Source organism: Sarcophilus harrisii, chromosome 1 (assembly GCF_902635505.1).
Source record: "Sarcophilus harrisii chromosome 1, mSarHar1.11, whole genome shotgun sequence".
NCBI lineage: Eukaryota > Metazoa > Chordata > Mammalia > Dasyuromorphia > Dasyuridae > Sarcophilus > Sarcophilus harrisii.
Genome location: NC_045426.1, coordinates 60,109,499 through 60,135,760, shown reverse-complemented (window position 1 = coordinate 60,135,760; position 26,262 = coordinate 60,109,499). Strand labels below are relative to the sequence as shown.

General features: G+C 36.7%; 1 protein-coding gene across 2 annotated transcripts in view; it reads left to right on the top strand.

Moving 5' to 3' along the window:
- Positions 1 to 11,437: 11,437 nt before the first annotated feature.
- ACAD9 (acyl-CoA dehydrogenase family member 9) overlaps positions 11,438 to 26,262 on the top strand; it is a 44,848-nt gene continuing 30,023 nt past the window's right edge. Inside the window, exons 1-2 of one of the 2 annotated variants that reach the window (XM_031956671.1) lie at positions 11,438 to 11,692; positions 23,512 to 23,605. In XM_031956671.1, the coding sequence (XP_031812531.1) occupies positions 11,522 to 11,692; positions 23,512 to 23,605 (265 nt within the window). In that variant the 5' untranslated portion in view covers positions 11,438 to 11,521. The remainder of the gene's footprint in view (positions 11,693 to 23,511; positions 23,606 to 26,262) is intronic. The other variant, XM_031956669.1, reaches the window with a different exon arrangement.

Genomic DNA, 26,262 nt, shown 5'->3' with positions numbered 1-26,262 from the left:
AGCCAGATGCATCGCCACTGATGAATCAAAAGCTAAGGACGTGGGTGTTGTCTTTTTATCTCAGATATTTCTAGAAGGAAGAATATGTCCTCATGAAGGTCTTTAGATTAAGTCTCATGCCAAGCACAAGGTCCTCAGATAAATTCAGAGGAGTTAGCAGAACAAAGGTTCATCTGACTTTCCCCATTTACACAAGTCAGGTAGGGGACTAACCTTGTTGTTGGTATCAGGTTCCCTATTTTGTTTTGCTTTAGATTTCCCAGCATTTTAATTGGAAAGACTAAGCGTTGCTTCCAATTCTTATGGCTATCATTTGGGATTTTGGAGTATTAGAATTAAATAGGCAAAGAAAGAAAAAAGCAGTAATGGGAGAGTGAGGTGGGGACATCTGTCTCATTTAATGCTTTAAGTTGAAATCTGGGAAACATTATTCGTACATTACTAGAACAAAGGAACCCACCCCTCCATATAGATGGTTATTATCTGTACAGCTATGGCTCCTCAGGAATTTAGGCAAAGGGCCTCATGGATAAGGTATATATGTTATCAAAAAACAAAAACAAAGGTATTATTAAACATAGCCTGAATATATGCATATAGGAATAGAGGAATTAACTTTCCTCAGTCATTTTCTAGGCTTTAAAGCATGCTATATAAGTATAGTAAACAAGTTAATATTAACTCAAGGCTTTTGTTTTGTTTATTGGTCTGTCTTGCATCTATGAGATGGATTGGTAGAATAATAATAATCATGATAATGATCATAGCTAGCATGGATATAGCATATATATATAATGCCAGATATTGTACTAAGTAATTTACAAATATTTCATTTGATGGTAACTGCCATTAGTCTGCTATTATCCCCATTTTAGAAATGACAAAACTGAGGCAAAAGGCTAAGTGACCTGCCCAAGGTCATAGAGCTACTGAATAGGGCCAGATTTGAATTTGAGTTTTCCTGACTCCAAGCACACTTCACTACCAAATACAAAAGGATTGATTGAAAAATGTTTCCATATTCTACAGCCAGAACCTGGCCCTGAAGAAATAACATCAAAGATGCTCTTTATATGACAAAGAATAACTACCTGTGTGTTACATGATGCATGATGTGAAGGGGCGGGGGGGGGGGGGAAGGGAAAGGGAAGAAGGTGAAATCAGCATCCTGGGATAAAATTTTTACTTGTCTATTCTTAATAAAACACTTTGAGAGGAAATGCTAATTCCCAGTTTATGCCAAATTTTATTATTCTAACCTGGTGAATGCCAGGTTTCTGTTCAGAAGAGTAATTTCCTTTTTTAAAAGATACTTACTATCAATATTGCTTGGTTTAATGCTAAATCTCTATAGTTTGTGCCAGCTGAAGAACAATCTGTATGAGGGCACCCGGAAAGAATCCAGATAGAATTTTTGTCATACATTTCATTCCTTTGATTCCTAGTGAATATATTTGATTAGTAACATTCACAGTCTCTGTACCAGAAATTCATGATGCAGTCCAATAGATATTTTTATTAAAGACTTTTGATGTAGACTGAATTTTATTCTTTATCGACTCAAGCTGAGTGAGCATTACTAAGCTATTTGAAATGTAGAGTGGGTTTCAAGAATGAGCAGCTTTCCACCTTCAGTAGTGCTCAGTAAGCATACCATTAAAATGAATTCCACAGCTTCTCACTTCATTATCTGGCTTGAAGTCCCATAGTCAGTGACTTGGAGAATTACAAAAAATGTTGTTATTACTTTCCAACAAATGTTAATGTCGACTGCTGAGCACCATTGATAGAGCCTGAAGTGTTTCTCACCAACAGGCTGAATTTTGCACTTCTCTACAATTACTTGGCCTGATTTCACTGCATGTCAGAATTATTGAGGAAGGGCATGATAAATTGTTCTTCACCAAACCCTGGTCCTGACAGTTATTTGTTGAAGGATTTTATAAAAGAATAGTCCATGCCAGATCTACTTAAGAAAAACTGGTATATTTGCATCTTTATGAGCTATTTCCCAGAGAATGAGATTTTTGAAGCCCTAGTTCTGGTAGCCACAATCTACAAATACGGTTTGGTCTTTATTGACTTTAATGCAAGCTGCTAAATGAAAATGCTATTAAGTTAATGTGATCACCTGAAATTCACATTAAAGAAACTACTTTGACACATCTGGAGATTTTTAGATGGAGCTTGCTTCATCAATAAACTTTTACTAAAAATAAACTTGTCGGTGAACAATCCACAATCTGAAATGAGCTCATTTGTTAGGAAGATTTTGCTTACAAAGAAGAGACTAGACCAAAGAATCTTTTTTAAATATTTATTTCCTTGAGTCAAATCATTCCATTTCTATGTAATTCTAATTGTTAAGAAGCTCTTCTTTCCCTGGAACTGAAATCTTTTGTACATCATGAACTTATGGTCTCAAACAAAACAAATCTAATTCCCATTTCATATGTCAACCCTTATGTAAGAAAATAGGAGAAGGTCCTTTTTGTCAATTATAATTTTCTGTGATCCCATTTGGGATTTTCTTAGCAAAGATTCCAGAATGCTTTGCCATTTCCATCTCCAACTCATTTTACTGATGTGGAAACTGAGGCAGACAGGATCCAGGTTCACACAACTAGTAACTAAGGCCAAATTTGAACTCATGATTATGATTCCAGGCTTGGCGCTCTATCCACTGTCACCTGGCTATCCCAGAGGGCTTCTTAGTTGAGAGGAAATAGCACAAAATCAAAGCCAGGAGGCTGGAGTAAATATAATATCTAAAAGTAAAGTATGGACTGACCATAAAAAAAGTCTCTGGACTGACCAGAGAGGAGGCTTCCTGTAAGGGGATTTGGAAAATAAGGTTTAAGCGGCAGGTTGTGGCCTTAAATGTCATGCTAAGAAAGACTGCTGGTTCTGGAATCATATCCACTGACAAAAAAAACTAGGCCTGCAGCCAAAAAATATCATGGCCAGAAAAATTATCTATAATATTGAATGAGAAAAAAAATGAACATTCAACAAACTTGCAGATTTTCAGGACTTTCTATCAACCAAACCTGAACTTAAATAACATATATGTTATATGAATATATAGCATATAAGAGCCAATATCAAAGATCAATTTCAAAGAACTCAACATGGACAATTTTTTTTTAATATGGGCAATGTATACCATATGTTTAAGATTGACATCAACTACAGGGTAGCTCGAAAGAAAAATTGGGACAGAATTAAGGTAAAAATAGTAATTATGTTGTACAAATGAGGTGCAGAGGAAGAACAGACATAGAAGCATTAGAGGGAGGAGGAGAGCTCTTAGTTCTAACAACCTACTCACATCAGGAATAGGTTAAAGAGGCAATGTATATACCATGAAGGGTATGGCACCCTCTAAAATCTATAAAGAAATAAGTGGAGAGGAATGGGCAGCTGGGGAAGCAAAGGGTGAGGGAAGAAGACAAAGGAGGGATACGTGGCTAGAGGGAAGTTAAGTAATAACAAGGCAAGTTAAAAAAAAATAAGGCAAGTTAAGGAGTAGAGCAAAGTCAACAGGGATAGAAAAAATATGTGTATGTATATATCTACATCTGTACACATAAATATATCCTTTCTTAACTACAGTCTGCTTGGGGATGGTGGGAAGAAGGGATAAAAGGGAAAAAAAAGAATAAAGTAAAAAATGTGTGCAACAGAGAACAAAAGAATAATTTACAGGGAAGTGAAAAATGGACACTCATTTGCAAATATAATTTCTTCTACTAGTAGATATAATTTCTTGAACTGGTAACTTATTTTTATATATTTTGAATGTTCTTTTGGGCACATGACAATGTTCTCTTGGTTTGTTTTACTTTGTTTTGTATTCTTTTTCTGTTTTTCTTCTTTCTTAATTTTTTTTAAAATTAAAATAAATTTTAAAAAAAAGAAAAGAAAAAATGTCATGCTAAGGTGTTTGACCTATATCCTATAGGCAAGATATATCCATTATAAGTTTTGTACATTTTAAATTATAGAAACTGAGTTCCTATAATATTTAAGTAATGGAGTGACATAATTTTTGAACATGAGCTTTGAGGAATAGTAAATAACAATTTACTATTTCTAGTGATTGAAATGGGAAGATTCAAAGGGTATAACTTTTCTTCAGAAGTGAATACTTAGATCTTCAGGAAAACATGAAGCAATTATTCTCTGCTTTCTCGTTATCAAAACTTAAATGCTTTTTCTACCCCCTATATATTACTCTTCTCAAAGGACTTAGGAATTGAGTAACATTTGGTAACTATTAGCATACCAGAGTTTAAAAAATGACAATATTTAGAGCTAAAAGGAATCTTAAAGATAATTTAGTCAATTCTTTTCATTTTACAAACAAGAAAACTGAGATCTAGAGAGATCAAGTGATTTACTGATGGCAAGAAAATGAAATTGAATACTGTTGCACCCAGTGTGAAATGCGTAGCCACTTTTCTGTCAGCCCTTCCATGCTTCTATCCCATTTAATAATATAAGCAATGAACAAACATCTATTAAGCACTTGTTCTATGCTAAGCACCATACTAAGAGACTTCTGAGACTCCTTCTTGCTCTAAAGTCATATGACCAAATTTAAAATTTAAAAGGCAGATCTAGTTGTAAAGACCATCTTCAACTTAAATCAATAAGCATTTAATAAGAATTTACTATATGTCAGATACTATGATAAGGACTAGGGATATAAATACAAGCACAGATAAGACAGATAGACCCTATCTTCAGGCAACTTACATTCTACTAATTTCTAAAAGAAGCAAATGGATAGTCCTACTTTTGTAAATCCCTTTGGTTCACATAAACATTGTATGTGTATATGTGTCCATTTTGCATATAAATACATATATATATACACATGGATATATACACACAAACACTAGTCATATATAAACATTATATATACTACCATAATCTGTACACAGATATTATATATACTAATACATACATATATAATTATATATATATATGTCTAGTATACATGTAGTATATAGTATATGAATATATAGTATACATGATATACATATATACATGCACATACATTTGCATATATGTGTATATAGTATATCCATATACTAACCAGGATTCAGAACTTTAACAGGATATATTTAACAAGATAACTGCACCCTTCTATTTTCCACCAATATCACTGGTTGGCTAACTTATCAATGCTGCTATCAATGTTATCATTACTAATTGACAACTCTATCTTCCCCTCATTGTTCCCTATTTATCCTATTTTAGCTTGTTTGTACATGTTTGTTTGCTGTTTCCCATTAGACGACAAAAAGCTAAGCACAATGCCTGGTATATAGTAGGTGCTTAATAAAGGTTTGTTGAATGATTGATTCCAGTCAACAAAAGGAGTTGAAGGAACCAAAGATTATTAGATGGGTTTTCTCACCTTCTTTCCTAATTCAATATAAGAGAAATGTCTTAAGTGGGAGCTGGAAAATGCAACACACTGGATTAACAAGAATTCCCAATGCCACTAAATCTTTAGACTGTTGGTTAACATCTCCTTGTCACTTCCTGAGTAATTGTGGCAAGATGAGACTAAAGATATGCAGCTGGGATATAGTCATCCTTGTATGTGGCAAAGCTCCTGAATGCTTAATGTGATTATGGGTCTATCCTGCCCCGATATAATATATATTTACATATATATTAGTATATGTCAAAATTTTACATATTATATTAATTATATATGATAGTGTAATTCACTATAATATATTGTCTTAATTAACCTTACACTTTAAAATATTAATATTAGCATGTTAATATTAATATATTTAATAGCGATAAACTATTTATAATCTTATATTAATATTAGTGTATATATACAGTGTGTATATACATGTATATATATATATATATATATATATATATATATACACATCCCTATTGCCTCAGCTATTAGTAGAATTGTCTCGTAACAGAAGTTAGATTTGTAATGGAGTTAACAATATTACAATCTTTCACGTTTCTTGATGTTATTGGCAGCATCTGCCAGAAGACAAGCTGGAAATTTACTGACTGTAAACACTGCAGAAATGTTAGACAGGTGAGTGCTATTGTATATAACATAAAAGGACATAGTGGCTATCCAACGGGGCCTTTTCCATTCATCAGAATACAGTGTAAATTGCAGAACATGCCGAGAATGATAACTCGGTTATTGCATTTGTGGCTTTCTAGGAGCTTATGATCCACCTCCTTCAACACTGTTTCCATAGTAACTAATGTACTTTGGGAATGAGCAAAGACCTTAAGGTATAGGCTGAGCAGAGTAAATAAGAGATGGAGCAATTATACATCCCATATGGTATATATACTCACTGTTGTGTATAAAGTGCACACAAACCAACTTAACCTCCATCTTGTGAAAGGTTCTTTCTACATTTTAGTTCTCCCTTAGAAAGTAGCTAATTCGCTGACCATTTGGCAACTCACAATTTTTCCAGCTTAATAGGATGCCATCTTCTGCAAGGCAGGCGGTATGACTGAATTCATTGGTCCTCTGACATACCTGACTGCTCATTCTCTGAAGGGTACATAAGTAGAATGGGAATTGTGTCCATACTTACTCTCAGTGTATGTAGATTTCAAAACCAGCAAGAGGTTTTGCATTTTTTTAAAGCTATAAATCAGCAGCATTCACAAGCAATCCTCTGTACCTACGCATCTTAGCAAGAAAAAGTAGGACTTAAGTACAGGTAGCAAGAATTATACAAGCATTACCGTAAAATGGGTGGTAATAGTGCTGAGGACTAGAATCAGGAAGATTCATCTGGTTTCAGACACTAGTGTGCTGCTTGCTGGGCAAGACACTTAACCCTGTTCACCTTAGTTTCCACACCTGTAAAACGGGCTAAGAAAATGACAAATGTAAGGAAATGTAAAATGGGAAAGGAAATGCCAAACTATTGTGGTATCTTTGCCAAGAAGATGGATTTTTATGACTGAATCAACTTAACAACAACCTTCTTCCAGATCATATAAGCTTTGTTAATATAGTGACAGTCTAATTAGCTTTGAAAACATATACATATTACTATGTAAAGGAGTTCTCCTTCATACTTGTTATAAGGAATTCCCACATGCATAAGTTTTTCTGTTATAATAAATCAAGTTACTATACATCTTATGGAATTGTGACTTTTGGTTAACAACTAATAATACCCATTTATGACATATATTGGATATGTAACTAAGGGCAGGTAATTCACTCAATGACTCAAGGAACTCTCTAAAACTCTAAGGCAAAGGAGTTTCTGATCTCTATCAGATGAGCAAGTTATCACAATTTCTCTTCTGACTGTTGTCCATGCAGACGAAATCACAATTCCAGACTCAAAAAGGAAAAAAAATAATAATAATAACCCACCTAGTTTAGATTCCAAAGTATGGAGGAAAGGGCATAAGACTTAGAATCAGAAGTCCCAGCCCCTTCCACTTAAAAAGTGTGTGACTGTGAACAAGTCTCTTTATATCAGCTTCATCAACCTTAAAATGAGAATAATGATACAATTAAAGGTACTATTTTTTTTCTTTAAAAGAGTAACTGTGATTATCAACTTGTCACTGAATATCATTGTAACATAAAATCAGTCTGGTCTGGTTTTTTATCTTTCTGGTCTAAGCAAAATGAGAATAATGATAAAATGAGAAGGTGAGATGCCAGGTAAATCTTCAGCTATCATATGGATTTTATTTGGCTGTCAATGACCTCCTTATAGTGGAACCCTAATGGGATCTTAGAGTCAATAATTGAGTGATTCTATATTATTTTCCCAAACTGCAATTTCTTTTAAAAACATTTTACATTTTCAAAAATACTTTTAAAAGTACTTGCTAATTTTTTTCAATATTTGAAACTTTTATACTGTTTTTCTGTGTTGTTTAGTCATTTGTACCAGAGAAAGGATTAACACTAATCAATAAGGATAGTGGAAAAGTACAAAGATCCACTTTGATAATCTACCTAATATAGGCAATCTCCAGACTAGCAATTTGAGATGGCAGCCATCTGATTTACACTATTCTGCAGTATACAGACTTAAAAAAAAAAAAAAAAAAACTACTGTGGAAGAAACATTTCTTATAGCCTACTTTATGTATTGCCCATTCACACATGGTCAGGGCTAGTTATTAATATTATCTGATATAATTATTAGCCGTACAACTTTGAACTCTTGTCACACCCTTCCCTTCCCATGTACTAATATGTTGAAGCAAACTTGGAGGATCTTAGATTATGTTCTTTGGCTAATCTCCCCAAATACAAAACTTTTAGGTTGGCTGTGACAGGAATTCACTCTTCAGGATTTTTCAACACAAACTTTCTTAGGGAATGAAAAAATTTTTAATTGAATTGAATAAGTGAAATTCTACCTCACCCTTTTTAGGGAAGATTGAAATTGTTCAGTTATAGATATAATAACAACTTGAAACAATAGAGATTTTCAAAGTGTTTTCCCTATAACAACCCTGAGAGATAAATAGTATATTATCACCATTTACAGTTGAGAAACTGAGTCCTAGAAAGGAGAAGCGGTTTACTAAGAATCACACAATTAGTATCTGAAATAATCTAGACCTATAATCTAGATTTATAAAATATAGATCTTCTGATACTAGATTCAACACTTTATACTATGCTGCATCTCAGAAAATTAGGCAGCTGAAATGCTACATAGACCAACCCACTTCTTTTTTTTCCTCATTCTAATTATTGGTTATTACCTGGCTAACTAACGTACCTGCCACAGACTCGTAGAAAAAGTTGACTCAGTATGGACATTAGCGACTCTATATCTTGGGTCAGATCTCCAAAGTGGGGGCTGGTACCACTGAGAGGCCTTTACCCAACCCTAAGGGGTTCATTTGGGGGTAAAAAAATGAATCAGATCCTATCCTTCCTGTGTGACAATCAAAAATATTTGAAATTTAATTTTTAATTTAACTAATTAAATTTAAAATTTAACAATTTTATTAATAAGACCAGAAGGTTATTAACAAAAGGACGGTGATTTGGCCATCTCTCTTAGATCAGAGACAATCATGGCAGCAGACTCGGACTTATATGTTCTTTTGGAAGAGGAATGGCAATCAACTTTGGTTAACACAATGGGAGGTAAACTATATTAAAATGAGGAGTTGAGAGTAGCATCATGTCACCCTTGGACAGAGAAACTATCTCTGTACTCAGACCTCCCCCAGCCTTGGGCCATCTATTCAAACAAAGTATACCTCCATCCAAGCCTGAACGGAACACAGTAACTATCCTACCAGAGAAGGGCCTTACTCCAAACTCCTTTTTATCTGTAATGTCCTTCAAGAAATTGAATTTTTAAAATCAGGACTTTATAAGAGGAGACTCTGGATCTCCCCAAGTCATTGGTTATTGATAATCATTTTTCTCACCTGCAATAGCAAAGTTTGTCTCCAAAACAATTGTTTTAGCCTTGATTCCCCCCCCCCCCTTAAATTGTCCTGCCTCTCTATCTTCCCTCTTGCAAGCCGGAGTCACTTCTGTGAAGCTCTAGTGTCAAATTCAAATAGAAGAGAGTAATTCAGTCACATATGAATTCCCACTGATACAAATTAACTTAGAAAAATCACATTATCATTAGATATATTCTATTGAATTTTTAATTTTGTTAAATATTTCCCAATTACATTTTAATTTGTTCTGGCTTTACTCAGGGGCATTGTAACCCTTATGCTCTATTGGATTTCATTTTTAAGGATTGATGGGAAGTCTTCAACAGGAAAGTCCTTTATATTTAAGCCTCCTGGCTCCTAGTCCAATATTCTTTTTAAAATTGTTAATTAGCATATAAATACATGTATACCAAAGCAGTTAAGAAATTAGTTTCTTTGAGTTTTAACTTTAAGTTGTTGATTGAGGCAACAAGTTGGTGACTGGAAAGCCTGTCTCAAAACCAGGAAGACTAGAGGTTTCATTTCCATCTTACCACATAGTGCTTGGGAATCTAGACATCCCCCTCAATTTCTCCAGGGTCTAGATTAAGAGTATGGGTTCCAAACAAGTGTTGACATGTATTGGCCCTTGAGGATTTCACAATCTAACCTGGGAGACCATTCACAAAAATCTAGATAGAGACAAGTAAATTGAAGATAACCAACAGAGGTCTCCATCTCTTCATCCCCCTAGAAGTCCAGCTGCCAGTGCTTTCCTCTGTCCTATTGCCTTCCTTTGGTACCAAAGGCACCTCATGGGCACAGTCATTTACACGCAGCCTAGAGTGTAAGCTCCTTGAGGCAGGCACCTCATTCTTGCAGCCAGGCACATAGTAGGAGTTTAATAAATGCTTGAACACTGCACCTCAGCTCCATCACAAGTGACTAGGAATCCAGAATTATCCTACTTTAGTCACGGGTTTCTCAAACTTTTTCCACCCATGCTCCCTTTTCACCTTAGAAATCTTCACACTACCCTGGGTATATAGATTTATAAAACAGGTGTGCATATCAAGCATTTACTGATAAGTCACAAATTTATTTTAAAACAATTCTTCGATATACATCTAATTTTACCATTTATTAAAGATGAAGCAAACTTGCATACTGAGGATTTGTTTGTTTATTTTATTTATTTCTCTCTCTCTCACTTTTTTTTTTTTTTTTTTTTTTGGGCTAAGGCGAAATTTATTATTTTTTTGTTGTTGTTGGCTAAGGCAAAATTTAATTCTTTTTTTTTGGCTAAGGCAAAATTTAAAAAAAATTTTTTTGGCTAAGGCAAAATTTATTTTTTTTTTGGCTAAGGCAAAATTTAATTTTTTTTTTTTGGCTAAGGCAAAATTTAAATTTTTTTTTTTTTTGGGTAAGGCAAAATTTAATTTTTTTTTGGCTAAGGCAAAATTTAAATTTTTTTTTTTTGGCTAAGGCAAAATTTAAATTTTTTTTTTTTGGCTAAGGCAAAATTTAAATTTTTTTTTTTTTTGGCTAAGGCAAAATTATTTTTTTTTTTTTGCTAAGGGGTTAAGTGACTCGCCCAGAGTCACACAGCCAGGACGTGTTAAGTGTCTGGGAGCACATTTGAACTCAGGTCCTCCCGACTTCGGGGCTGGGGCTCCATCCACTGCGCCCCCTAGCGGCCCCAGCTTGTTATTTTAAATGAAGATTTAAACGATGGTGGAATATTCCACAACCTCCAGTCAGTTACGCTGCCCCACAAGGGTAGCCCACCCATAGCTTAGAAAGCTTGGCTTTAGTGGAGTAAAAAACAGGGAGGATGGGGAGGAGGATGGGGGAGGGAAAGAAAGGGAAAGAGGAGCAGCCTGCCCCCCGGCGCCGCAGCCCGGAGTGCGCAGCCGCAGTCGGGCCTACGGGAGGCGGGGGCGCCGAGAGCCCCTCCCGGCTCGTGACGCCATCGGGAGGCGCCCACGTGTGACGCCATCGGGAGGCGCCCGCGCGTCTGCCGGCTCCTCAAGCTCCTCGGCGGCAGGCGGGGACCCGCGCGCGGAGCGGGATGAGCTGTGGCGGCGGCCTCCTCCTGCGGGCGGCCCGGGCGGGCTCGCGCCGGGCCCTGGGCGCCCTCTCCCAGCGGCGGCTGGCGGCGGGCGGCCTGCGGCGGCTCCTGCGCACTGGCCCGCGCTGCTCGTCCTACGCCAAGGATCTGTTCCTGGGGAAGCTCCAGAAGGTAACGGCCGGCCCCGCCTGCGGGGAGGGCGCCACGACCTCCGGGCCCGGTGTGGGAGCCGCGTCCCGCGTGTTTCCTCCGCCAGATGGGCGGGGCCGCGGTGCCGGTGTGAGTCCGCGCTTCCCTCTCGGAGGCGGCCGCGGTGCCGGAGGCGGCCGCGGTGCCGGAGGCGGCCGCGGTGCCGGAGGCGGCCGCGGTGCCGGAGGCGGCCGCGGTGCCGGAGGCGGCCGCGGTGCCGGAGGCGGCCGCGGTGCCGGTGTGAGTCCGCGCTTCCCTCTCGGAGGCGGCCGCGGTGCCGGAGGCGGGCCGCGGTGCCAGGCGGCCGCGGTGCCGGAGGCGGCCGCGGTGCCGGAGGCGGCCGCGGTGCCGGAGGCGGCCGCGGTGCCGGAGGCGGCCGCGGTGCCGGAGGCGGCCGCGGTGCCGGAGGCGGCCGCGGTGCCGGAGGCTTTTTCTCGTGACTTCGGAGAAGAGGTCCGTGGGCTTGAGATTGCCAACCGAAAGTGAGAAAAGTGGCTCGGAGGAAAGGGATTAGTCCAAGGTCACATTGTGAATTAGTGGCAGGCTTTAACTCCCGCTATGGGCAGTGGGTACGTTAGGCCCGGAGTGAAACGATTCCCAAGCAGAAACTCTGTAATCGGCAAACCTTAGCGCTCTTTGGAAGTTTTGTCTGCAGGTGAACATTAAAGACCGTGCTTAACGTTTATGTGGCAGTACGCCCAGGGAATTAACACGGAGCTGGCTCTCAAGTTCGGAGGGCTTTTAAAAAACTATTTAAAACATTTCCCCAGCGCTTTTCCTTTGTCTCCATACTTCCTCTGACCGCCGCACAGCAGCCAGCTAGTTCCCCGTCAGTCACTGTTACAGACGTCTCTCCCTAGAATCCACTTTTTCTTAATCCAACCGGAGGACGCTGCCAGATTAAACCTCCTTAAATACAGTTTTAAACTGTAACTAGGTGTCCACTTTTTCTTAATCTATTCTGAGCGTCCTGCCAGATAAATGGCAAGTACAGCTTTCAGTTCAGCGTTACCTTGCTGACAAAAGCTTCAGTGGTTTTCTAAAGTCTGTTGGTTATCTGGTTTCTGCTTAGGTGAATATATGTGAGCATCACCTCCTTCCACACAGGGATGCAATTTATTTGCTTCCTGTAATCTTGTCCTATATAAATCTTGTCCATATCGTCCTAGATTTTTTTATGCTGATAGCTTTCTGTTTTTCAGAATACATGCAAAAATAGTTTTCAACACTCACCCTTGCAAAACCTTCTGTGCCAAATTTCCCCCCTCCCCTAGAACCCAGGTAATTCAATGTAAGTTAGATATGTGCAGTTCTTCTAAATGTATTTCCACGTTTATCATGCTGCACAAGAAAAATCAGATCAAAAGAGGGGAAAAAAAAAAACCGAGCAAGTAACAAAAAAGGTCAAAATACTATAAGGTGATACACATTCAATCCCCAAAGTCCTCCCTCTGTATGCAGATGACTTTCTCCATAATCAGTCTATTTCTTCCCAAAATTTCTAACATATAGATATTAGTTGCAGCTACACAGGTTGTCTCTCAGTTATTCTTATCTAGTAATATGTAAAATCATAGTCAAAAGAAACCCTAAGAGATCATCTAGGTCGACTTCCTCATTTTCAAGGTGAGAAAACTGGAGCCCAGGAAGGTTTAGTCATCACTGAAGAAATTCGAGCCCTGGTCCAGAGTCCTGCTAACCATAGATTAGGACTGGGAAACCTCCCCCAACATTGACATCAGCTCATTAAGGACTATTCTAGATATAGTCATTAAAATTTGTTCCAAATCTATCTAAATGTCTGATCACCTAAAATATATAATCTAATCCAGAGGTGACTAACAACCTGAATGCTGCAAATGTCAAACAAAAATGATAAAAAATAAAATATAGATCATGTTAATTTGTGATTTTCTAAGTTAACATATGACCATAGAGTTCCATTTCTGTTTTAGTTTAACACCACTGATCTTGGCCATACCCTCCAGCTTGGCCATAAGTGTTGCAGGAAAGGTTTCATTATATACTTTGTTAAAGTTTTAAGTATACTCTGTCAGCTAGGTGGTGAGGTGGATATAAAACTCCACCTGGAGTCAGGAAGAACTGAGTTCAGATTTGGCCTCATTCCTTATTTGCTGTGTAAGTCACTTCACCCTGTTTGCCTCTTTTGTAAGTGTCTTTGCCAAGAAAATCCCAAATGGGGTGGCCAAGAATTGGATATGACTGAAACGGCTCAGCTACAACAAGTACTATGTCCATAGCATTCCTTTGGTTTATCATTTTGTTGCCTTGTCTGAAATAGGACAAGATTAGTCCGGAATGACTTGTTCTTGATGAAGCTAACTTTCAGTGATAACTGTAGCTCTCCTAAATGCTCACAAACTAACTTTTATAATGGTATTCTGAAATTCTGCCAGTAAACTCCCTGGTCTATAATCAACATTTTCTTTTTCTCTTCCCTCCTTTTCTCTTTCTCCTCCTTTCCTTTTTTTTCTCTTCCTTTCTCCCTCCCTTTCATCCTTCCTTTCTTCCTGTCTCTTTCCCTTCTCTTTCTCCTCTTTTCTCTCATTCAGCATTTTCCCCACTCCAATTTTAATGCATCTCTAATCCTTTGATTAATAGTACCAACTCAACCATCCAATCTACACATTATTTCATTACCTAGACTGAGCCTAGTGATTTGAACTTTCTAGGAACATGTAGAAATCATCTATGTCTTCACTTATCTTGCATTTCTGCTCTCTGTTAATCATATTTGTGGCCTCATCTTTATCCAGTAACGTATTATATTTTTATGATTTTTAATAGGGTCATCTTTGACTAAAAAGCTATGTGGCTACATAGAAACTAGATGGTACTCCTATATATGGGATCATCTGATGTCCTATGATTTCAAGAGTAGCAACAGAAGTAATTGAATTTAAGTGGGGCAACCTTAAACAAAATAGGACAGATCTTTTAAGGGAATATTAAAGTACAACTTTGATCTATTTGGCATAGGTGTTAATAATAGATACTAGGAGAAAGGCATTCATAAATGGCAAAATGAATAGGGTCTCTGAGGTCAAACAGCAGTTGGTACAGATCTGTAGGCCCTGAATAAAAATATTTAGAATGCCAATTTTGGCAATATGGCCCAATTTGTTATATTTTATCTTGCTCCTAAGTTTGTTGTAATTTTCTACTTTTAGCAACCAGTACCTCCTTTTTGGTCAGTCAAGCAGAGCGTAGCAAATTCCCTTTTCACTTCCTTCACCTTTTGAAGGATGAAATTATCATTTGAGATAAGTTACATATTTCTTAGCTGTTTTGCCTTTATCATAGAGAAAAGTTTGGATCCCTTATCATTATAGTATCCCATTATTTGTGCCAAGTTTTTTATCTTTTTTCCAACTGCCTCACTTGATTTCACCTTTCTGCCTAGGCAGCTGTAGTCTATCCCCAAAACAATACTACTTCTATTTCTCTTGATCTTCAGTCAAGTGCTCCTTACCTAATTTCTCCCTTCAGGTTTTCAGATTTCCTTATGAATGGATCTTAATTTAGATGCTATTCTATTCTACTCCACTTACTTCTTTTGGAGAAAATGTGCTCTGCCAGAGTAATATTTTACTCATAAGTCCTATCTCTGGCTTATAGCTGTACAGCATAATATATGGTTGATGAGTCCAGGAGAACTGACTTTAGTTTCTGGGGTATTTTTGAACGTCAGACACACTAAAAACCAGCAGTTGCAACTCTAGCTGGGTAGAGATCTGTACTCTCCTTACTCTTAACTGTTCTTATGCCATGTAGCATCATAAGCTTATCTCCTTGTGCATATAGGTGGCATGTATGAAAAAAGGTTTGGAATCAGTGGTGTGGGCTTCCATTTCCATGAATGATCTCGTGATGTCTGTGACCTCATGATCCAATCATCTTATTTTGTGATTTAGTATTGCCAGATTGCAGAGACCTGTTGGCATGGGACAAACCTGGTCTGTAGGGGAGGTTTCCCACTTGGTTCCATTCTTGGTCTGGAGCACTACATTAACGTAGCCAAGTGTGCCAGACCCTTCGGCACGGAGGCCTCAGAGCCAGAGCCCAGTTCGATATTCCTGTTGCTCTCCAGTAAGTGCTGTTGATTATGGTGCAAGCTGTACACAGTTAAAAGCGGTTTCCAGAAGACCAGATTTGTCTAAGACCAGCTTCCAGGTCCTTGGGTGCGGAGATAGAAAGAACCGAAGGCCAGTAGTGGATCGTTTTTCATCCTTAGATTCCTGTGCTTCCTGACACTTTGTTGTAGACCATTGGGCTTATTACCTATAGGCGTTAGTCTTCTTGTCACCCTGGTTTTGCTGGACCAGCTTTAATTTGTCATTGTCCTCCTTCTCTGAGTTCTATTCTTATGTTGCCATTGTCTTTTAGACATTTCAAACTGAATGTCCCACAGCCATCTAAAACACAGTATGTTCAAAAAAACTAACTGCGTTTCTCTCCTGGCACCTCTCTTTCTTTTGGGACACCACCATCCTTGTAGTCTCCAAGGCGCACAAGCTTCCTCTTGCCATGTAGACATTAATTTGCCAAATCTTAGCGGTTTTACCTTCACATCTCTCACATTCATCTCCTCTCCATTCCCATCAATATCTACCATAGTTCAAGCCCTCGTCTCTTCTCATCTGCACACTTGCAAACACCCTCCTAATGGTCTCACTCCCTCCAGTCTCTCTCCCCTCTACTTCCTCCTTCACAGCTGTCATTGGTGTGCCTAAAACACAAGTCTCATTATATTATTCCCTTGGTAAACTCCAGTGGCTTGAGTCTTTATGGCAGATTCCACTGTTTGATATTTAAAACCTTTCACAACTTTTTGCACTTTTTTTCACATTATTACTCTTCCCGTACTCCGTAATCCAGCCTAAATGGCCTTCTTATAGGTCCTCACAGAACATTCCATTTTCCAGCTCTGTTTTCTAGGCTGACTCTCCTCCTCCTCGGAGGCTCTTTCCTTCTTACCCCATCTTCTAGTGTAACAGAGGGTGTATGGGGCTCAGGGAGAACTAGTACCTCTACTGTGATAGCTCTTCATCCATCTTTGGTGTTCACCTGGCTCTCAGCTTTGAGCTGTGGCTACAAGACGCTATAGCACCTGCAGCGGTTGCAGCTTGGTCAGCTGTCTCAGTCAGTCGGTCCACCCCAAGCATGTGAAGAAACCCCAAGTGGGATGGGTGGAGGAGAACAGTTTGTTCAACAGTCAGGAAGTCAGCTGAAACAGCCAACAGAGGACCCTTAGAGCTTGGTGAGACAGTGAAGACCTCATGGTCCTCCATCAGGTCCAGGCCATCACCAGTTGTCTTGACTTTTGTCTTGCCCCTAGACTATAGAGATTCTGAAAAAAAGAAGTGAGGGTGTTGACAGGGCATCTCTAGAGCATCAGTTAAATCCAGTTCACCTACAAGTCCAGACATCATCCTGTGGTGTCATTGGATCTCTTTGAAATCTAGGGAAATTGCTTCAGAGGTTGTCCCAAGTGCCATCTCATGCATAAGGCTTTATTTTTATTTTATTTTATTTTTTTGCTGAGGCAATTGAGATTAAGTGACTTGCCCAGGGTCACACAGCCAGGAAATGTTGTGTCTAAGGCCAGATTTGAACTCAGATCCTCCTGACTTCAGGGCTGATGCGCTACCTTCTGCACCAAATAGCTGTTGTGCATAAGACTTTTCTTGATCTCTCCTTCCCCCAGCTGGTAAGTGCCATCCCCAGGAAATGACCATAAATTTACTTTAGATACATTTTATATCTAATATGTGTATGTGTTGTTTACCTCCAACAGAGTATAAACTGCGAGAACAGGCACTCCTTTTTTTTTGTCTGTGTCCTCGGCACCTAATACAATGCTGTCAACAAAGTAGGTGCTTAATAAATGGATATTGCTGATAAACTTTGTATCTTCATCTTGAGTATTAAATAAAGCAAATATGACTGCTGTTCTTACTGCAAGTTTCTCCATTTTGCCAATTTTGTCATCTCATCGTTTTCCTTTCTAAATTTTTTATTTTAGACAGGTTATCTACTTTGTTGGGAAAGTGTATGTTGAAATAATATAGAATAGTTCCCTTTCTCATTCTTGATTAATTGACTAAGGTGTGAAGGGCACCAGCTTTATTTTTAAGTGATACCATCCATGATGGTATATAGTGAACAACCACCCCTATAAATAACTTAACTGAAAAGAACATTGTGATGAGAAATGAGAGGGAATAAGACAAACAGAGAAGTCTGTACAAATAACCTCCAAGGATGTTTTTTAAATTGTTTGGTATAAAACGACAAAAATAATAAGTACTTTAGGACCACAGAGGTCCAAGAAGCCATCTTTTGAAATTTTTTAGCACCATCCATTATCTAGCAATATATTTTATATCTAGTCCAAGTAGGACATTGTTTCAAAAAGACAAATTATTTTATTGTTTAAAGAAATTTTTATTTATATCACCAAAATTTCTTCCAATATCCTTTCTCAGTCCATATAACAAATTATATTTTAAAGGGAAAAGATCAGCAAAGTTGATCAATACATTGAAAAAGGCTGAACGTATGTGCAGTTTATCACATCAACCCATAAACCTCCCAGCTCTATAAAGGAGTAAGAACTCTAATTTTGAATCTCCACAATTTTACAGCAGTCGGCTTTTATTATTTGTGCTTGTTCAGTCCCTTTACTCCTACTTAATGGGTTATTGGCATGTCATGAAACATTTTCAAATCTAGTTTCTTGAAAAATTTGGACTTTTTTTTTTTTTTTTTTTTTTTTGCTTCTGTGACATTTAATGAGAAAATGGTAATCAGAGAGGTTCTCTGTTGTAATCAGTCCAACATCATTGAAGGTACTATTAGGCTTTTTGATTTTTCTGAGCTCTATTTTGGTGAATCCTGAAGAGAGTAGCCTGTACCTCTCCCACCTTTCCCTATGACTTCTAGGTGAAGGTAGGGTTGAGATGGGGGGATCACAAAATTCATCCTATTGGAAGAGGTTAAAATTCAGTGGTGTCCAAAAGACCATTTCTGCCAGGAGTCATAAAGTTCTGATGGAACCACAGCAAGCCTTGTCCCTCATTAAGGCTCAGACTTTGGGTCAGCAGTTTATCTGTTGTAAAAGTAGCCTTGAATGGTTGCCCTCTAAAAAGTATCTGGGTTTATCTAAGTCATGGGCTGTTTGGCCTTATAAATTGTAGCTTTTGTTCTAGTAGATATTGTCCCTGGATACTTGCCCAGTACCTTAGCCTCCGATCTTTTTGCCAAAAACTGAATCCTAAGATTCAATTATTTTGATCCAGAGGCTTACAATGAATGTTTAAACCTCAGCTTCTTGATTCCATGTCATGTAACTGAATGTGGGGGGGATCACAGAATTATGATTTATTTATTAGTAAATTTTTGTTTTGTATACTTATTTTATGTATCTACATACTCAGGGTCACATGAAAATTTCTCGGATGAAAGGGGTTTACGAGTGAAAAAAAGTTAATAAGCCCTGGTTTAAACAGCAACAAAATCCCAGACTTTTCCTTAAAGTAACCTTGTTTTAGAATTAAGTTCATTTTGAGATTTAGATATGTAAAGTCTCAGTTTTTCATTTATCCTAAATTGTCATCAATACTCTTTCAGAATTTCTTTCAGAAATTAATTTACACATGACTGAATAACTCAACAAAACAAAGCATTTACCGTACTTAGAGGTTTACAGAACGTTTTATAAATGTTACCTCATCTTGTTCTCAAACTGGGTACTATTATCCTCATATTACAGGTGAAGATATTGAGACACACATCTGTTAAATGACTTGTAGCAGGATTTGAACCCGAGTCTCTGAATCCTATTCCAACATTCTAGTGATAGCTATTTTGTCATTAGTTTTTGTTTTTATTTGCAAAAGGGAACTTCTTTTTTTACTATATATTCCTCAACTTTATTACTAGAAAATTATAATATAGATTATTTTTGTATGTTAATTTTGTATCTTGCAATTTTGCTGAATTAATTTATCATTGTCTTTGCCTCTTGATTGTTCAGATCTTGGATGGTCTAGGTTTTATTATGTCATCCCATCATGTTCCATTGACAGTGCTTCCTTTTCCCATATAGCAGAGACTGGGGAGAAAATATCTTTTTAACTAGAAAATAGTTATATAGGTTATAGGATCATACCCCTTGGTATAGCTGCATATGCTTGGATTTGGCAGTGCCCACACCCATTACAACCTTACCTGCACAAAGATGCCCACATAATTGCCCTACAAAAATGTGAGGCACCATACCCCAAGCTATGGTGGAAAGAATCTGGAATGGAGAATTAGCTCTAAAATTCATTGTCTTTCTCAGTGTGCCTATACGTGGTCAAAGAAATAACCCACACATGTTAAAAAGACAATTTTCATCAATGCAGTGCCTTTATCAAATAATGAAAAACATCATTGGCTATCACCATTTGTTGTGCTCTAAGGAGAGCAACTGTGACAAATGCTGGATTCTAGCGTGAAAGGAACTGGCTTCATGTCCTAGTTCTGCCGTGGACAAATCATATTAGTTCTCTGGACCTCTGAGGGCCTTTCCAGTTCACAAGTCATGGATCTCTAGAGTGGCAGACATACTTTAGATATGGGTTCTATCTCAGCTGCCCCCAGTAGAGCTGTAACCTCCAGCGAGTCTCCACTTAACCTCTGAGTTTCACAGTTTCTTCAATTGCAGTATGGGATCATGATATTAGCTTACAGTGAAGCTTCTGCAAAATCAAGGATATGAATGCACTTTGGTTTTGTGGGGGTTTGGGTTTTTTTTTTAATTGTATTTTTAATTTTTAAATTACATTTAAAGACAATTTTTAACATTCATTTTTTATAAATTTTATAAAATTTTGATTTCCAGATTTTCTTCCTCCTTCCATACCTTCCCCTTTTCTTAAGACAGTAAGCAATTTGATATAGAGATGTATGTGTACAATCATGTAAAATCCTCGCTAGTCATATTGTGAAAGAAGAAAGTTTGCAAAAAACGATTACAGTTTGAAAAGGGGGGGAAACAAAAAAAAATAAAAATGAAAATATTATCCTTTGATCTTCAGATCCTATCAGTTATTTCTATTGATGCAAATAGCATTTTCTATCATGAGTCTGAAAGTACTTTGTAATTTGCAAATGACATCTTGCTGGGGAGGACAGTTATCCTCACATTAGTCACTTCAGCCTAGTGGAAAACCTGTACACAAATACTCAGAATAGCAACTTTTTTGAATACCAAAATTAATATGAAGTCTTGGTCTTTATTTATTGGAAACCTTCAGAATGAAGCCCTTTAGGTGATACTTTAAACAAATTAGGAGAACCAGAGATAATCTACCTTTTAGATCTGTGAAGAAGGATGGAATTTATGGCCAAAGAAGAATTAAAGAACATTATGAAATGCAAAATGGATAATATTGATTATATTAAATTTAAAAGGTTTTATATAAACAAAATCAATGTAACCAAGATTAGAAGGGAAACAAAACTGAGGGTAAAAAATTTTGACTCTTAAGTATTCTGATAAAGTTCCCATTTCTAAAATATGTAGAGAATTGACTCAAATTTAAGAATACAAGTCATTTTCCAGTTGATAAATGATCAAAGGATATGAACAAATAATTTTCAGATGAAATTAAAAGTTCTAATACAATACTGAAGTGTAATGGTGGTAGTAGGCAACCTTGTTTTACCCCAATCTTATTGGGAAACAAAAACATTTACTAGTTCTGCCTTTCTCCATTGGGTGTTGAGTTTATTTATAGCCCTAATACATGGTCAAGTTTATTATACTTTCCATGAATCACCGAGGGGGAAAAAAGCATATTCCTTTCTGAAATTAAAAGTCATTTCTAGTCACATGAAAAAATGCTCTTGATAAATCACTATTGATTAGGGAAATGCAAATTAACACAACTCTGAGGCACCACTTCACACAGAGATTGGCTGAGATAATAGGAAAAGATAATGATAAATATTGGAAGGGATATGGGAAAACTGGGACACTAATACATTTTTGGTGGAGTTGTGAACTGAACCATCCATTCTAAAGAACAATTTGGAATTGTGCCCAAAGGGCTATCAAACTGTGCATACTCTTTGATCCAGAAGTGCTTTTACTGAGCCTATATCCCAAAGAGATCATAAAAGAAGGAAAGGAACTCCACCTGGGCAAAATTTTAGTAGCAAGGAAGTAGAAACTGAGTAGATGCCCATCAGTTGGAGAATAGCTGAATAAGTTATGGTATATGAATATAATGGAATATTATTGTTCTATAAGAAATCATCAGCAGGATGATTTTAGAGAGGCCTGGAGAAACTTATATGAACTGATGCTGGGTGAAGTGAGTAGAACCAGAACATTGTACACAGCAACAATAAGAATATGTGATGATCAACTGATGACAGATGTAGCTCTTCAACAGGTTTGTGATAGAAAGAACCATCTGAATCCAGGGAGAGGACTATGGAGACTGAATGTGGATCACAATATAGTATTTTCACCTTTTTTTGTTGTTTGCTTGTTTTTTCTTTCTCATTTTTTTCCATTTTGATCTGATTTTTCACGTGCAGCATAATGTGGAAATATGTTTAGAAGAATTGCATATGATTAACCTATTTTGGATTACTTGCTGTTTTGGGGAGGGAGAAAAACAGAAGGTTTTGCAATGGTAAATACTGAAAACTGTCTTTGCATGTCTTTTGAAAAATAAAAAGCTAGTATTTAAAAAAAAAGAAGGAAGCTCTTTAAAAAGTCTCCGACACAGAAAGATGTACGGAAGCACACTTCTTTGTAATCAGAATACAGTATTGCTTTTAGGTTTTTTCTCAAATCCTTAGAATCTTAATCAGATTGGCATTTATCAACATCATTCATGGGTTCCAGATTTGCTTTTTATAAAAAAGGTGTGTAGTTTGTTTTTTTTTAAACATCACTGTCACTTCTTCCCCACCCACTCTACCATAACATCTCTCCCCTCAAATAAGTATGGTCAAGCAAAACAAATCAATACAGTGATCATATTTGAAAATGTTGGCTTTGTGACTATAAAGAAGCATGGGTAAGTTTCCATGAACTGATGAGGAGCAAAGTCAGCAGCGTCAAAAAGTGATTACAATTAAGTCAGTAGAAAGAATCACCGCCATAAAACAATTAAACTGTTGCTGAATTAATTACAGAGAATAAACAGGAATAGATACTGCTCCAAAGAAGAGATTGAATAAAGAAATCTCTAGCCTCTTCTTTGCAAAAAAGGAACATTGAATGTTTTTTTCATGCTTTGTTCAACATATTCTGTTTTGTTAACTTTTTTATTTTCCTCCTTTAATTTTTTTCCCTTTAGAAAATATCTTTATTGTGTGGAATAGCTTTTAGGGAATATGTCAACAAATTTATAAAAAGATATCAAAATTATTTTTAAAGTTTTTTAATTCAAGTGCCCAACAAGAACATTTATACCTCATTTTACACTCCTGGTTCTTATATTTTCCCCCAATGTAGTTAATATGTAGGATAATGCCTAAATATTTTCATTCCCTTACAGCTCAACTAATGTTCCCTTTTCCTATATCCTGAAGTATTCTTATTGTCCTATAGAAAAAGATCCCTGTAGAGCAATCTTTGGATGTGGTTCAAGAAATAAGCACCATCACATAGTCTAGGGCTATGACCATCTTCCAAAAGTATAATTTCCTTAGGAATGGATTGGATAGCATCTGAGAAAATGATAACTTGAATAAATATTGTCATTTTTTAGAAACAAGTTTTTCCATATCCAGAAGTCACCCTAGATGAACTAAACGATATGAAGCAGTTTGTGGTACCAGTAGAAAAATTCTTCAATGAAGAAGGTGTGTACCCTTTTTTTTTTATCAGAAATATTAACTATTTTTAACAGATTTTTGTTTTCTGTGACTGTCAGTTTGACTTGAAAAATCTTTAATGATATGTATGCACTTAATAGAAACAACTTATATAGGAAGGATTTTTTTTAATATGCTAATCATGAAAACATGAAATGCTGGCAATGTAAGAAGTTGCTCTGATTGATATTTTAAAATACTAGAATCATACAACTTAGAAACCTAGAATGTAGCTGTCATCTAGGCCAACTTCTTAAAATGATCCAGCCTTTAGCATCCTAGACATATAATCAAATAACCACTATTGGAATTTTTAGAATGGTAACAGATTACAAAATTAGCTGCATATTTTTCTTTCTTTTTTTAAAATTTATTTAAACCTAAATACAAAATAAAGAGAAATACAGAAAAGGAAAAATTTTTTAAATATTGTCATGTGCCCAGCAAAATATGTAACAATAAATTTTCATTTCAAGAAAGCATATGTAATAATTGAAGAGATTATATTTATGACTGTTCATTATTTCTTTGATTTCTTGTAAATTATTCTTTTGTTCTGCCATGCACTTTTTTATTTATTCTTTTTTTTGCCTTTTACTTCCTCCCACCTCCACTTCCCTTAAGCAAGCAACAGTTAAACACAGATATATATATATATATATACACACACACACACACACACACACACACATACATACACATGTACACATATACATATCCACATTCACACATACATATATCTACCTACCTACATATATATAGATATACATTTACAGTTGTGTATTTTTCAAATGGATCAAAAAAATCTTGAGACTTATTTCCCTTATTTATTAAAAATTGCTTAATTATGTGTGACTATTCTTTAATAGACCTCAAAATTTGCATTACTGGTGACCAGGTTTAACAGATAGAATCAGAACTAAATTGGTAATGATGCCTTTTAAAATATATGCTTCAAAAAAATATATATATGCTTTAAATCTATCACTCCCTACCTGAATAATAAGCATCAGAGAAACAGCCAGACTAGGGTGTAAATTCTGAGCTTCATGATTTAAGTGACACCATCCAAGGTTAAAAAAAAAAAAAAAAAAAAAAAAAAAAAACCTGCAAAGCTGCTTAGAGTCTTAATCAGATTGGCATTTATCAACATCATTCATGTCTTCCAGATCCCTCACCTATTGGGGGAAAGGAACATGTGGGAGAAACATGTTTATTATATTCCGTCTAAAAAGAAGAATCACATTGTAGCAGAATTTTCCATTCAAGGGGTAGAGATACATGTATCAGAAAACTTAAAATCTTACTAAAACAAACTTTGTTACATATTAGGTGAGGGAAAGTGTAGTATAAAACTTGAACATGCATGGTCTCCCTTCATTTCTCCCCAAGTAGTATAAGGAATGGAACATGAAGGTGGACAAGTAGGAAAGACAGGATGGTTTAGAGAAGGACTTCTTAAACTTTTTCCATTCATGATTCCTTTTTGCCTGAGAAATTTTGACATGACCCCAGGTAGTGGAGTATATAAAATAGGTATACAAATCAAACATTTACTAATAATAAGTCATAATTTCATGACTTCCCCTACATTCAGTCATGAGACCCCATATTGTGTCACAATCTATAAGAAGCTGGAGTTTAGAGGAAAGCATCCTGGGATGGAGCCCATAAGACCTGAGTTCTAATTTCAGCTCTACCACTAGCTAGGTATATGTTTTTGGGTAAGCTTCGAGCCTTTTCTCCTATCTAAAATTAATGAGCTGAGTAAGACTAATACTTAAGACCTATTCAGCTCTGAAATTTTGTGATCCAAAAAGTAAAAGTAGCAATTAATTTCTGCACTGGTTTTACTTTGATCTCTGCCTCTCCCTAATGTTGCTTCCTTTAATTGACTCTTCCATGTTAATGTTAGTCAAGAAATGATTTAAGACGTTTTATAGAAAGATTTCCAAATCATATGTATTCTAAGTTCTACATAAAACTTATGGTTATGTAGATGAATTATTGGGAAATTAGTAAATCTTATTGTGCATACTAGCTTCTCAAACCTTTGATCCAGAAAATGTTTATGTTCCAAAGCTTTCTTCAACAGCACACATTTGGCGGAGATTTTATTTCCATATTCCTTTTTAGCTAAAAAAAATTGCTGTTGTTTGTAGTTTTTTTATTATCTTTTTACTGTTATCTTTTATTATCAATTATTATTATCATGATTAATGATCAGGTTTAAAACATTTCTTAAAGCACACTACTCATGGAAGACTGTGTAAAGGTTTAGAATAATCATATTTCTCTTTTTCAAGAGTTTCAGGAACTTAAGACAAAATAATGCAATCTTTATCTCCAGTTATGGGTATTTGTGAACCCTTTTTATCCCTCTTATTGCTGCGCTGTTTTGACAGCTGAGAATGATGCTTCTGTTTTCTATTTAGATTTCCTATCTATCTTCCCCTACTTAGGTCAGTTTTTAAGGCTGGAGAATAACTAACTATATTTGGACAGCTGACTGATAGAATCATTGATTGAGACATAGAAGGGGTCCCAGAGTCTATCTAGTCCAACTCTTTTTTTTTTTTTTTTTAACCAGATGAGGAAACTGAGGCTTAGAGAAGCTAAACGTCAGAGGTGGCATTTGAATGTGC